General features: G+C 43.4%; 1 protein-coding gene across 3 annotated transcripts in view; it reads left to right on the top strand.

Annotated features, from left to right (window-relative positions):
* DGKQ (diacylglycerol kinase theta) overlaps window positions 1-12252 on the top strand; it is a 99292-nt gene extending 87040 nt beyond the window's left edge. For 2 of the 3 annotated variants that reach the window (XM_063319819.1, XM_063319818.1), the window contains 4 exons: window positions 2096-2242; window positions 3872-3983; window positions 4807-4959; window positions 6105-12252. In XM_063319819.1, the coding sequence (XP_063175889.1) occupies window positions 2096-2242; window positions 3872-3983; window positions 4807-4959; window positions 6105-6203 (511 nt within the window). In that variant the 3' untranslated portion in view covers window positions 6204-12252. The remainder of the gene's footprint in view (window positions 1-2095; window positions 2243-3871; window positions 3984-4806; window positions 4960-6104) is intronic. The other variant, XM_063319820.1, reaches the window with a different exon arrangement.

Raw genomic sequence — 12252 nt, 5'->3', positions numbered from 1 at the left:
TCCCAGCTTCTTGTGCACCTCCAGCCCCTCGCTGGTGGGGCGATGTGAGGACCAGAAAAGGCCTGGACAGCTTAGCAACAACCAAACACATCGGTACGCTGTCATCACCGTTTCTCATCCCAAATCCACAACATAGCACTACACCAGCTGCTAGCAAGAAAGTCAACCCCATCCCAGCTGAAACAATGACAAGAGCTTTCCAAATAATTCTGGGATGACATAACGATGCAAGTGTTACAGCCGAGATGATGCAAGGACTCACTGGCTCCGTGGGGATGGATGTCCTGCCTGTAACGCCCTGCCCTCCTCTCTTATCCCCATCAGTGTCATTTACAGCTGTGACTGCAACATCAGTCTCACCTTATACAAACCTTGATTTCCTCCAGCACAAATAAGGTGTTGGAGACTGCTCCAAGGACAGCTTCCTCCTTCCTGCCTTTCTAATTAACTGGTGAAACTACTGTCTACAAAATGTATCCAGCCAAGGGTTTGCTTTAGGAGATGCTTATTCTTTCTACCCAAATGGGCAAGCTGGTATGTTATTGGCTACTGCTAGCAGTAGACTGATGACTTCCACTGGCCCGTTCTCCCCAGATCATGTCCCACATGTAGATGTGCAGGGAAGGCTGGTGATTCTCTCTAGCAGTGGACGTGCAAGGGTCACCCTCCTGAGCTTGGCTGGCCATTTTCATCATAAAATTTTTCAGGCACCTTCAAAACCATTAGGTAGGAATTGGCATGGTAACGTTACAGAAATCAGTTTGTTCATTCTTATTTGGTCTCAATGTCCTAATAAGATACATAAACGGAGTGGGATTTTTATGCAAGAATGGAGTGGTAGGATTTAATCTCTGACAGATTTTCCCTTTGTTGTGTGTCACGGGGTGCTCCATCCAATGTCTCTGGATCCTGTGGACCTCAGTGGTCTGTAAGTGTTTCCTAGAAGTCATTAATTCAGGACTCTGCTGTTACGGCACTGCGTCATATTCTTTCAGGTTCTGCAGGCTTCCTTCTTCGTGCAACAAAAATTAGTACTTCTCGGGGATATTTAAAGTATTGTGTTTCCTACTGATATTCTGTTATTTTTCAGTTGTGTCCAAATCAGACAAAGCCTGTCTTAGCATAGACACATCTTATTGTCTTGTCTGGAGTAGAAGCATATGTTAAACATATATTAAATGGTGTTATATCATATACCTTTAATTCAACGCTGTCTAAAACTTGTTAGCATGTAAGACTAATTATTCCCAATGTAATAATTTAAAAGAACTGAAGAGTCTCCCTCTGAGGAGTTGACTATAACCCACGCGCTGAACTGTCTGTCTTCCCCACTTGAACGTCTACAGCATTTAGATGTAATGCTAGAGAGATTTTGCAGCACTGATACCCTTGTGCTACTTGGGTCAAATAATGGAAGTTTATGCTTTTTATTTTAAGGTTGCCCTGAAGGCCATGTATCTAAAGGTTTCTACCGCGGAAGAAAATACTGTGTGTTTAACTAAAATGTGTTTGTGTTATTCTTAAAATACTTTGACAAATCTAGGGATGCCATAAAATCTTCCTTATCTTTTTTTACTCTAAAAATAGAGATGTTAGAACTCTGTCACAGGTTAACGCTACTGAGCATGTTTTAAGTTTCTACAGCTAAGTATATTTCAAATTAATTAGCAAATGTAAAGCAAAGACTCGCAAAGGTTTTTGTACCTTAATTATTCTCGCACTGCATGAGAAAACATTTTAAAATGCTTCTTGAAGACCCCTAGGTCTTAATTAAAAATACAGTTTTTCAGCCCAGAAGTTTACCTTTCCAAGAGGCGCGTTGCATTCAGGCAGCGCTTTAAGAAGGGATGATTTTTCCGTATGAATGTTCTGCAGATCTCCGCGTGCCTCAAGAGCACAAATCATCCCTTAAGTAAAAGGTATATGAAGTAGCAGTTCATGACTTATGCTTTGTTTCTGCGGTAAAGGGTTTTGACTGAAAGAGACTGCAGAGAGGGTTTTAACTGAAAAACTCGGGGCAATACTGGTGTGCGTACGAGGAAGAGTGATATGCTGGGCCTTACCTTTTAGTTACAGGATGCTTGTCTGCCCCCAGGTTTCACAACAAAGGAGTTTACATGAAAGTTGGGCTGCAGAAGATAAGTCATACTAGAAATCTTCACAAAGACATAAAGCTTCAAGTGGACCAGCATGAGGTGGAGTTACCGAGCATAGAAGGACTCATTTTTATTAATATACCCAGGTAAAAGGGAGAGAAGGGGTCCTGTGTGGATGGATGCATGTCTGGCTGTGCGTGTGGAAATGCTCCTTGGTATTTGAGCATCAAACGTTAAATGGTTAGATAAAATGCTAAAAGGTCTAGGTTAATAGATGGTTGTTCGTGGGTATTTCTGATTATTGCCTGACTCACTGGCTTTGCAACTGCACCTGAGGAGCCAGCTCTTAGTACCATTTTGCCATAGTTTTTCTGCTCCTTTGAAACCCACAATCTCACTCTGCATAAAGATGGTACTGTCTCGTTTTCCTCATGCAAACCCCCATACATCTGCTATTTCTTCTGTGTCCTAACAGTAATTTGGAATGATTTCCTCACCAAAGGTCTTCAGACTTCTGGAGCAGTTTTCTAGCAAAACATGGTTTTTTCAGCTTGGTTGTAGGCCTGTGGCTTCTGCCCGCTACCATTTTACCCCTCCCCCAAACTGTTTGAACGGTTCACCAGATTTCACCGTGACTGGTAGAAGGATCAAAGACGATGAGCTTGCGTGCCCTTTCTGGCATGCTGGAGACACGGTGCCTAAGGGGTTCCTGCAGGGAAGGCCAGCCGGGGCTCAACTGTCAGACACTGCCCAGGTCCTACAGCCAGCTGGTCAGTGTGGGTGGACTGGGAGATGCTTCCCAGGCAGCTGTGGAAGACCCACCATTCAGGTACCTTTTGTGGGGTTGTGCCACCTGCAGGGAGCTAGAGTTGCTGCTGTGGAAGAAAGGAAGGTAAATCCGCAGGAGATCTGGCTTAGATGTGCTGTTGATAGAGGCAGGTTTTTTGTTTGCACAAAACCAGCAGGTAATTAGTGCTGTCATACTACTTTGTGTTTTTTTTTGTTGTTCAGGTACACTCGTATCTCAAACTACTTGTGTCTCTTTCCGTTTTAGTCTGAGAATGTTTCGACTTTTTATTCAAATATGTATATTTACATGTACACACACGTATGTACACATGCCCATACACACAGGTATACGTTGCACATGAGAACTGTGGAGAGGAAAAGATCATAATTAGTACTGAGCAGTCAATGCACTAAAACAGGGAGCGAGCGATTTGAGGAAGGAAGGTCAATACTGCACAAAAAGCAACACGGTGTTAAATTGTCAGAAGCATTTCAGAGGGCTGAAGTGCAGGAATACCTGCTTAAATACAAGTGAGTTTGGGCAGGTGCAAGAGTCAAAACTTGCTGCTTGCTTTAGCTTTAGGTTCTCTTCAGCAGCTTCCCTGAATATTGCCAAGACCAGTAAGATATATGTTCAGTTCTTAAGTCTTGGAAGTTAAGGGTTAGTGTAGCTGTAACCTCTATTTCCCAGCAAACTAAAACTCTTGGAGCTACTTTGGTCTTACCTGCCCTTTTTCTTTCAAATGGAAACTAGTTATTTCACTGCTCCTTTCACTCCTAAAAGATCTGGTTAGAAGCCTTAAAAATTTTAGGAAAGTGCTCCCTGCTTTTGCAGTGCAGGAAAGCTGTGCCATCTCTGGCTTTTGAGACAAGCGTCTGGCTTTTGAAGCCTGGTGGACCAGCCGCCCCTGGCAGGGAACCAGGCAGGGTGCTCTGTGGCAGACGGCAGGTCCGCAGGTGGTCACTGTGGTGTTCTCTCCACGCAGCTGGGGGTCCGGAGCCGATCTCTGGGGGTCTGAGAGCGATAACCGCTTCGAGAAACCACGTATCGATGATGGCCTGCTGGAAGTTGTTGGTGTGACTGGCGTCATGCACATGGTAAGCTGCCATCCCAGTAAGAACAGAGCAAAAGTATGCATCGATCTTTGGTGTTGGCCAACTTTACCGTTTTGCATTGTACATCTTTTAAGGAAGACAAATAGCATTAGAAGTGCTTTGCTAGAGATCCTTAAAATTTTTGTGAAGTTAGAAGCAACAAGGAGTGTACCCGTTGCTTTGGAATATAAATGTTAACAAACCCATGTTGTGGTTTTGTGATCTTCTGTTAAGGCTTTTACCCCCACGTTTTGTGTCTGTACACATTCCCCGAGAGAACGTGTAGCAGCAAACTTCACCTTGCTTCACTTTTTCCAGTTACCACTGAGCTGTTGGTTGTAGTTGACTGTATGTATATGTAGTTGAGTGTAGGTATGTATATGGAGTTGAGTTTGGCAAAACACTCTCTCCCTGTCTGATAAAGCGCTTTTAGACTTTTGTGTTTCACACATGCCGAAGTCTGTGTGTATAATCAGGTGTTTTGAGTATGTGTTTTCTACGTTATGGAGCAGGGAAGTAAAAGCAAACGACCTTTGTGCGTGCACGCTCCTGGGCCAAGCTGAGTGTACAAATGATTTCACTGTGTCAGTTATTTTGCCTCCGGCAGCCTGAGGGGTATCTGAGCTCTTCTTCATGCATTAACTTAAGTAATTAATGCTGTGTCAGTAAAGGCATCCCATGCAGCTTTTGCCTAGGCAGTTCTTTTACTTGAAATTTGTTTTGTTGGGTGAGAATGAAATTCTATCCACAGAGTTTTATGTGCAACTAATATTTATGCTTCTTGTTTATTGGGGTGGTTGATATCCTGGCTTTTACTTCCTACCAGGGTCAAGTCCAAGGTGGTTTTCGATCAGGAATCCGCATAGCCCAAGGCTCGTATTTTCGTGTAACACTCCTAAAGCCAATTCCAGTTCAAGTTGATGGAGAACCCTGGATTCAGGCCCCTGGCCAGATTATTATTTCTGCTGCAGGACCAAAGGTACTGGCTGTAGGTTTGTCTTAGCAAGTTGACTTTGTTTCTCCAGTGGATATTGTCGTATTACCTTCCTTTTCTGTTGTGTTCTGATGCGTAACTTTAAAGGAGCTCGTCGGCACGGTGTGGTAACTGTTGGAAACGTAGCAGTTTCTACAGAGGATGGTTTGAGGGCCTTCTCCACTGGCTGAGATGATGCTTGTGTTTAAAAAAAAATAGTCCCTGAGCCTAGTGACTTAATTTTTTCCCCTGTATTGAGATCTCTCTGCCCTGACGCAGGTCACAGTTGTGAGGGCCGTGGTAGCACTGCAGTGTGTGAGGCAGGATGCAGTCTGCTGGCAGAGCTGGAGAAGGGAAGGTCTGTCAGAGAGCAGCAACGGAGAAGACTGAATAATGGAGGAGGAGGGTCTGAGAAAAAGAGACTTTGGAGTAATCGGTGTCTGTTTTTCCATGATATCTCAATGTATATATGTAGAAGGAAAAGAGCATCAGCTACCTAAGAATTTAACTTCTCTATTGACATTGAAATTGTGAAATAAACATTTTGCAGTAATACACTCTGGTGCACGCCAGTCTACACGTTTGCCTGCTACCTTAAGGGATGCCCTGTTAACTCACAGAAATTTGTTGCTACAGACAGTCTCGGAGAATATGTACCCCTACCGGGAGGGCTGCCAGAACAATGGTTCTTTGCAGAGGAAAAACGGGTGAAAAAGAGGGTCAGACCTGACATGTTTTGGAATATGTCAAGCTTTGTTCTTTTCCTGAGGGAAAGGGGGAAAAGGAGAAAGAGAGAGAGAAGAAACCTAACTTGTTCTTCCAGTGAGAAGTATTTCTATCTTTCTGTCAGGTTAGTGACAAATAGTGTTATCTGTTTATATATGTATGTGTGTACATGAACATACATGCACACATGTACACATCCTTACACATCTATATACATATACATACCTGTGTGTATATGTTTATGTAAAAAAAGCAGTTAATCCTATAGCTTTATAAGGATAGGCGCTTCAGGTAGTTGTGTATTTAGATGTTTTTCTGTTGCAGTTCCAGCATTTTACTTGTTTATTAGTTAGTTGCTTTAGATCTGCTTATAGGTGACTACAGATATTTTAATACTCGCTTTCTCTTAAAACTTCCCATTTCAGGTCCATATGTTGAAAAAATCCAAGCAGAAACAGAAGAAAACTGCAAGCCTGAAAGAAATGAGAGTGTATAGTATGTCAGCCTCTGAAGGAGGACGCTAAGTGGAGACCCGTGCTCCGAAGCGATGCAGCACACCTACTGCAGATGCCAAGACGGTTCAGTAAAATCGAGCGCAGACAACCAGTGAAGAGGGTTGCTTATGAGTGTGCCTTTCATTACATTTTGATATTACTGGGTTCTCCTTCATCTCTCAGAGATAGTGCCTCATTGTTAAAAATAACTGTTATGTACCACTTGTCTCATCTGAAATGTTTGCTTCGGGTTGCTTTTCCGTAAGCCGTTTTTCATGTATATAGAAACTGAGGCCAAACAGAAATGCCAAACAGAAATGCCAAGATGCTGAGATTTCTGCATCTACCTTCACAAAGACTCTTCTCCTCCTCCCAGCTTTTTCTTAAAGAAAATCATTCCATAGATAAATTCTGGTGCATTGTTCCAAAAATGAAAATGTGTTCCTTTAAATGAATGCTCACAGGAGCCTCCCAACCAAAAAAAGGCAGAGACATGAGCTGCTGAGAACTCCTTGGATCGGTCCAAATAGCACAGCTGAAACAGTACTACCGTAAAGAGAAAAATACAAAACACAGGAGAGATTATTTCTATAAAAGGAGCCCTGTGCACTGGGAAGAGAGAAAGTACTAGAACAGTTGAGTCAAAATATTTCAGAGAGTTTACTTCAGTATTTGGGCAGTGTGAATGAAGGGGAAACGGCTTGTGGAGCAAGTTTTCAGTTGCAGCTTAGTTTCCCTTATATTATTCAGACAAAGCCTGTTTTAAAAGGTGTTTGAATTTCAGCAGCTACCACTCTAATGTAAAAAAGGAACAAGAATACCTGAGGCGGTATTATTATTATATGCATTTTTTTTTCTATCGTTGAAACCGTTATCTTTGACACCAGACTTTTCTGCTTGTCTTTACTTGTGCTGTTTCGTTTTCATTAATTTGTCACAGTTGGACTGATGTTTAACAGCAAGCTCAAAGACTAAAAGAATTACCACTAATTAGGATAAAAGAAGTACCATTTAGTGTTCTCTTATGTAAATTAGCTCAGTCATACATTAGAGCTGAACTGAAGTCCAGTGTAGCCTTGCTGAGGAGCTGTAGGAGGTATTGAAGCCTGTATAGTGTGCACGTAACATCTGGTAGGCTTCAAATGGCTGGGAGTGCAATAGTTGTCATGAAAACTCACCTGGTCGGCCTGCTCAAGTCCTTGGTGGATGTTGTATCAGGTGTGGGCCCAGGGACACACAGTGACTGTCTTTTCTCACTTGGACGAGCTCTTCAGAGGCTGGTCCTCTGTCAGCTCCTGTGAGACCAAGATCACCTCTCTGTGCTTAGCCATCTCCTGAAGAAGTGGGTACCCAGTACTTCTTTTATAGCTTCCTTTTAGAGACTGGCGCTAGAGCAGACATGCTGGTCCTGTCATACGCTACATATATCTGCAGTCTGTAGCCGTAGTCGTGTTAGTCTTTACTCAAATCTCTGCTGGCCTCATGTCGCTGTGGTCCTCGAGTGAGTGAACCTTTCACTTCAGGTCAACATCATACTCAAGGGGCCCTCTGAGTCCCTTCGCTGGCCAGCGGGCTTACGTGTCCTCTATTGCACGGTAGTAACTGATTCAGCTATGGATGGCATGAATTCATCACTCAAGTGGCAGCTTGCCAGTGTGTCTATACAAAAACACCTCCAGCTGCTTCAGGGGACTTCAGTGTAGCTTTGAAATACGCAAAAGCTGTTTTTTTGTTGGAGCCCAGTATGTGCTGAGGCAGTTCATGCTGGGTCTTCTTGATAAGTCTGTACTTGAGGCACTGTGCCAGCTTCAGCAACATCATTACCTGTGCTTTCTACTTTCCAGTCACGGTGCAGATGAGGGTGTGAAGGTGGGTGCTACAGGACAGTCATCTAGAGCAACAGAATGATACAGCTAACGCTATAAACAGACAAAACAGCTATGCAAAAATGGCAGCTGCCTGCAGCCTCTCCTTCCTGTCCAGTGATTCCTTCTGTTCCTAGTGTTCTGGTACGGATGCATTTGGAGGACTGACTCCTGTTTTCAGTGAGGCCTGCTATTAATTAAATTGTTAACTTAATTTTAGGGGTGTTCTTGAGGTACCACCACATGGACTACAGCTTATCTTTTTATTCAACAAGCAAAGTGAACTCATGCCGTGAAGGAGGTAGCTAAAATCCTCGTCTCCTGATCCTGAAACACAGGGTTGTCTCTGCTTCAGAACCTGGGTCTGAAGGGTCACACGGAGCTCTTCTGGTGTCCTGCCACCAGCACTAGAAGTAAGAAGGGTAAAGTGTTGTATTTCAAGTTATGCCCTCTCAGGACGAAGCTCACAAATTAGAGAGCAAATCTGAAATAGATTGCTGCTTTTAATTGTCGAGAACGCCAGAGAAACTGCTTTGTGTCCTCAGGGCAGCAGAAAGAATGCAAGGTCGTCTTTCCAATTGCTGACTCAGTAACAGAGAGGAAAACTTTACCTTTTGTTACAGAAACCACGCGTAAGCTTTAAGCTTGCTGGTGCTGACCATCTTCTGCAGCCCAAGTAAATAAACCTGTCTGGCTGTTGCTACAGACATATATAATCCTGCAGCATGCAGCTGACAGTGTTTCATGTTCTTGGCTTGTTAGTGGCTTGGCTGGCAGTCCCTGTTGCTTATTTAGTATCTGTTATCTGAAACAACATGAAGCTCGGGTCCCAGTATTTGTAATCAGAGGGCCCCTTGCTGTGGCATATCCTTCCATGGGGATTTTTCATCCCTGAAGCAGTGCAGGAGCCTGTCTCGGGGTAGCTTTGTGGAAGCAAGGCGACGCAGAAATGTGAACGTGTTCTCCTTGCAGCTGCCAGAGGGGATCCTGGTGGAGGACAGGAAGACTTTGAGTTTTCTTTTTTCTTTCCCCTTTTCTTTTCTTCCAGAAACCAGCTCCCATGTGTTGTTTGAGCCGGTGAGTGCCACACTGGAATGAAAACGTATCTTAAGTAAAACACACTTGGCATCTAAGGTCTCTGTGCATCATATAATGAGGCTCAGTGTGTTTGGAGACAAAATAGATTCCTGGACAGCTGAGATAGGGAAGCTCCTGTAAAGCTTTTAAAAGGAGAAACTTACTATTTAACCCCTCTATTAAAATGTTGCAGTTTCAGGTACTGTAAAGGCCAGTATATCAAGATGTTTTGGGTTTTTTTTCCGAGATTTTCATTACACAGAGTATCTGAGAAGGCCTAGTGTTTTCTTCCATAGTATGTAAGACTTCCTTGAAGAGAGGAGATAACTCTGCAGTGAATACAAAACATTTTAACTTAGCCTTTACGTTGAACAAAATGATGCAGTGTAACTTACATGATAGCGGGCAGAAAAATTGTTCTCAGCACTCAGTCTTCAAGTAACATTGTGTGAGAACCTCATGCTCGCACGGACAAGTGCTTTAAATAATGCAATAACAAAAGTGTTGGGGAAGAGGCTGGGTTCTTTCGAGACAGCTGTTCGTCAACATCAGGGACACAGGGCCAGGAACCATAATCCATAGACAGGGAGGAGATGCAGGCTCGTTGCTCTCCTCAGCGCACTCCTCCATCCTCTCTCCACGCCCCTGCCTTTTTGCCGTGCCTGTGGCCCGTGGCAGGCACCAGCAGGACAGCACAGCCAGCATCCCTCCTGCTGAGCTACGCGCTCCTGACCTTTTGCTTTTGCTGGCGTCCAGCTAGGCTTTGCCAGCGTGGGGGAGAAGAAGGGTCCTGAAAATCACAGTGCATTTCAAATACCCCGCTACTGCAGGCAAGAGAAGGTGGTCAGTTGATTAAAATCCATTTCGATGGGTGAACACATTACCTCTGTCTTAAATTAGGGTAGGGGAACCGAAATTCAAAAGCTCATCCCTGAGATACAGGTGCTACTTCAGAAAAGTTGCTGCTTTTTCCCCATGGCTTTTACGCTTGATTTGTACCGTTTAAATTGCTGATGTTTTCATTGTGTTGATTTTTAAATGAAACAGTGTTATTTTGCCAAAATGATTTGTTTGTTTATATATGTGTATACATGTGTGTGTGTATGTGTATGCATACATACACACACCCCCTTTTAAAAATAGGCCTTACTATATTTCCTTTCACAGTGCCTACTTGTACAGCTTTTGCTGTGTTATATCATTTGGATAGCGCTCATTTCTGGATCTTTCTCTCACCAGTTTTGGACAGGAGGCAGAGCTTGCTTTCTTACTGGTCCCACTGAGGTTCCCAGCACATGCTCCTGGTGGACATGTGCTTTCTGACAAGACACGATGGCAATATAGTGAAAGCACAACTGTGTTTAGAGTCTCTGCGTGTGTACAGTTTGAGCTCCTCTTGCGCTTTCTGGATTTTCATCGAGTCTCTGTGTGTCTAAAATCAATGGCAATGGCTATTGCAGCATTCTAAAAACTAGAAGAAGCTGTAGCACAGTCCGCTGCAAGACTTGAATAAGGAACAAAACTAAATGAGCTGTTAGATAGAATTGTCCATTAATCTTCATAGTTACCCTCTTAAAAGTGTTGTACAGATAGCATTTATTCAAAGAGGAAGTAACGTACTTGTTATGAATATCAGCCCTTTGGAATCACTAAGCATTTACGCATGCACATTACTTTACAGCAGTCTGTTGGTACATAAAGGTGTCATCGAATGAAGCCTCATTTTGTGGGAGGAGAAGGTATGAGGAGCTGTTGAGATGCTGGGAAAGGACTTAATGTTGAAGACACAACAGGTTTAGCTGCCTAGGTGTTTTATAACGTACCGTGCCCCGTGCTGCACAGGCGCCGGTCCGTACTCCAGCACTGGAACTGGGGGAGCGTTGGAGCTGTGCGCTCCAGAGACCTGGCAGTAGATGTTCTTTCCGCCTGCCCCTCTCACCTCCTCCGTACAACCTTCATAGTATCTGTGCATTTTCCTCTTGTGCTGGGTGCCTCCCTGGCCTTTGGGCCCAGCTTTATACTGAAACTGGTAACAAAGGCACCAGTCGGTGGCGGTGAATCTGTGCGGAGAGCGGTGGAACAGAGACCCTGCTCTAAAACGCCACTCTGGCTGTCGGGCTTAGACTGGTCATTAATTTCTGCTTACTTCAGCCATTTAACATCTGTGCAGCAAAGACTCGGCATCTACTGAACTGGCTTGGACTCAGGGTGACAGCGTTGCCTTGTTTTCAGGCCTTGATCTTGTATGCGCCAGGGCATGTATCACTTCATATACTTTTTGCACTTAACAGAAAATGCAGGTTAGATAGGCTTAGAGTGTGGCAAAATTGCAATGTTTGTACTTTTTTGTAAATAATGGGGATGATTCTACAGATACAAAGATGCACTTTCAGGTAACAATGAAAACAAGTTTGTTGTAGAATGCAGCTGCTGAGTTTCTCTGACTGCAGCGTTCCTTTTTCCCCATCCATCTATAATACTGCGTTCTTGAAAGCCTGCTTGGGGATAAGAGATGGTGTCTGCCTACCATCGCAGCATGTATTTATAGCTGACTGACTGAAAGTTCACATGTATTTTCTAACAATTACAAATTGGCTGCTATTCTAAGATGTAGGTTTATTAGACAGATGTTACAATGCGTAGAAGTAATGGTAAAGCTTTATTTATAGTGTCAGCGTTTACTGATTTGACACTTGGCTTAGTAGGAGAGATCCAGCTCAAAGCCTTCATTCCTTTTGCTATTTAATGTAATTTTTTTTAACAGTGTAGCCATTGTATGTGTAGAATACAGTGAAATGAATGCAAATTACTAATCTTAACGCGCAGTGAGACCAGCAGTTTCAATGTTTACAGGACAGTGACTATTGATTGTAAACCCATACGTGTTGGCTGAAACAGTGCGCTCTTTCTGTGTTTTGGAAGCATTGTTTCTGCTTCCCATGACAATTAATGAAATAGTTGCCTTCTGGTTTAGGTTCCTGGTTATGTCCCTTTGGCAAGATTTAAATGTGGATTATGACTTTTCAGCCATGGACTTGTAGGACAGAATTTCTGCCGATACAAGTGTTGTATTGAACATGTTTTCCGAAAGAGTCGCTTTATTTTTTGTGAAGATAATTTATGAGAAAGTTTTATAA

The sequence above is a fragment of the Chroicocephalus ridibundus genome, chromosome Z (genome assembly GCF_963924245.1).
Source record: "Chroicocephalus ridibundus chromosome Z, bChrRid1.1, whole genome shotgun sequence".
Lineage (NCBI taxonomy): Eukaryota > Metazoa > Chordata > Aves > Charadriiformes > Laridae > Chroicocephalus > Chroicocephalus ridibundus.
The sequence above is the reverse complement of the archived record's forward strand: the minus strand, read 5'-3'. Positions and strand labels throughout refer to the sequence as shown.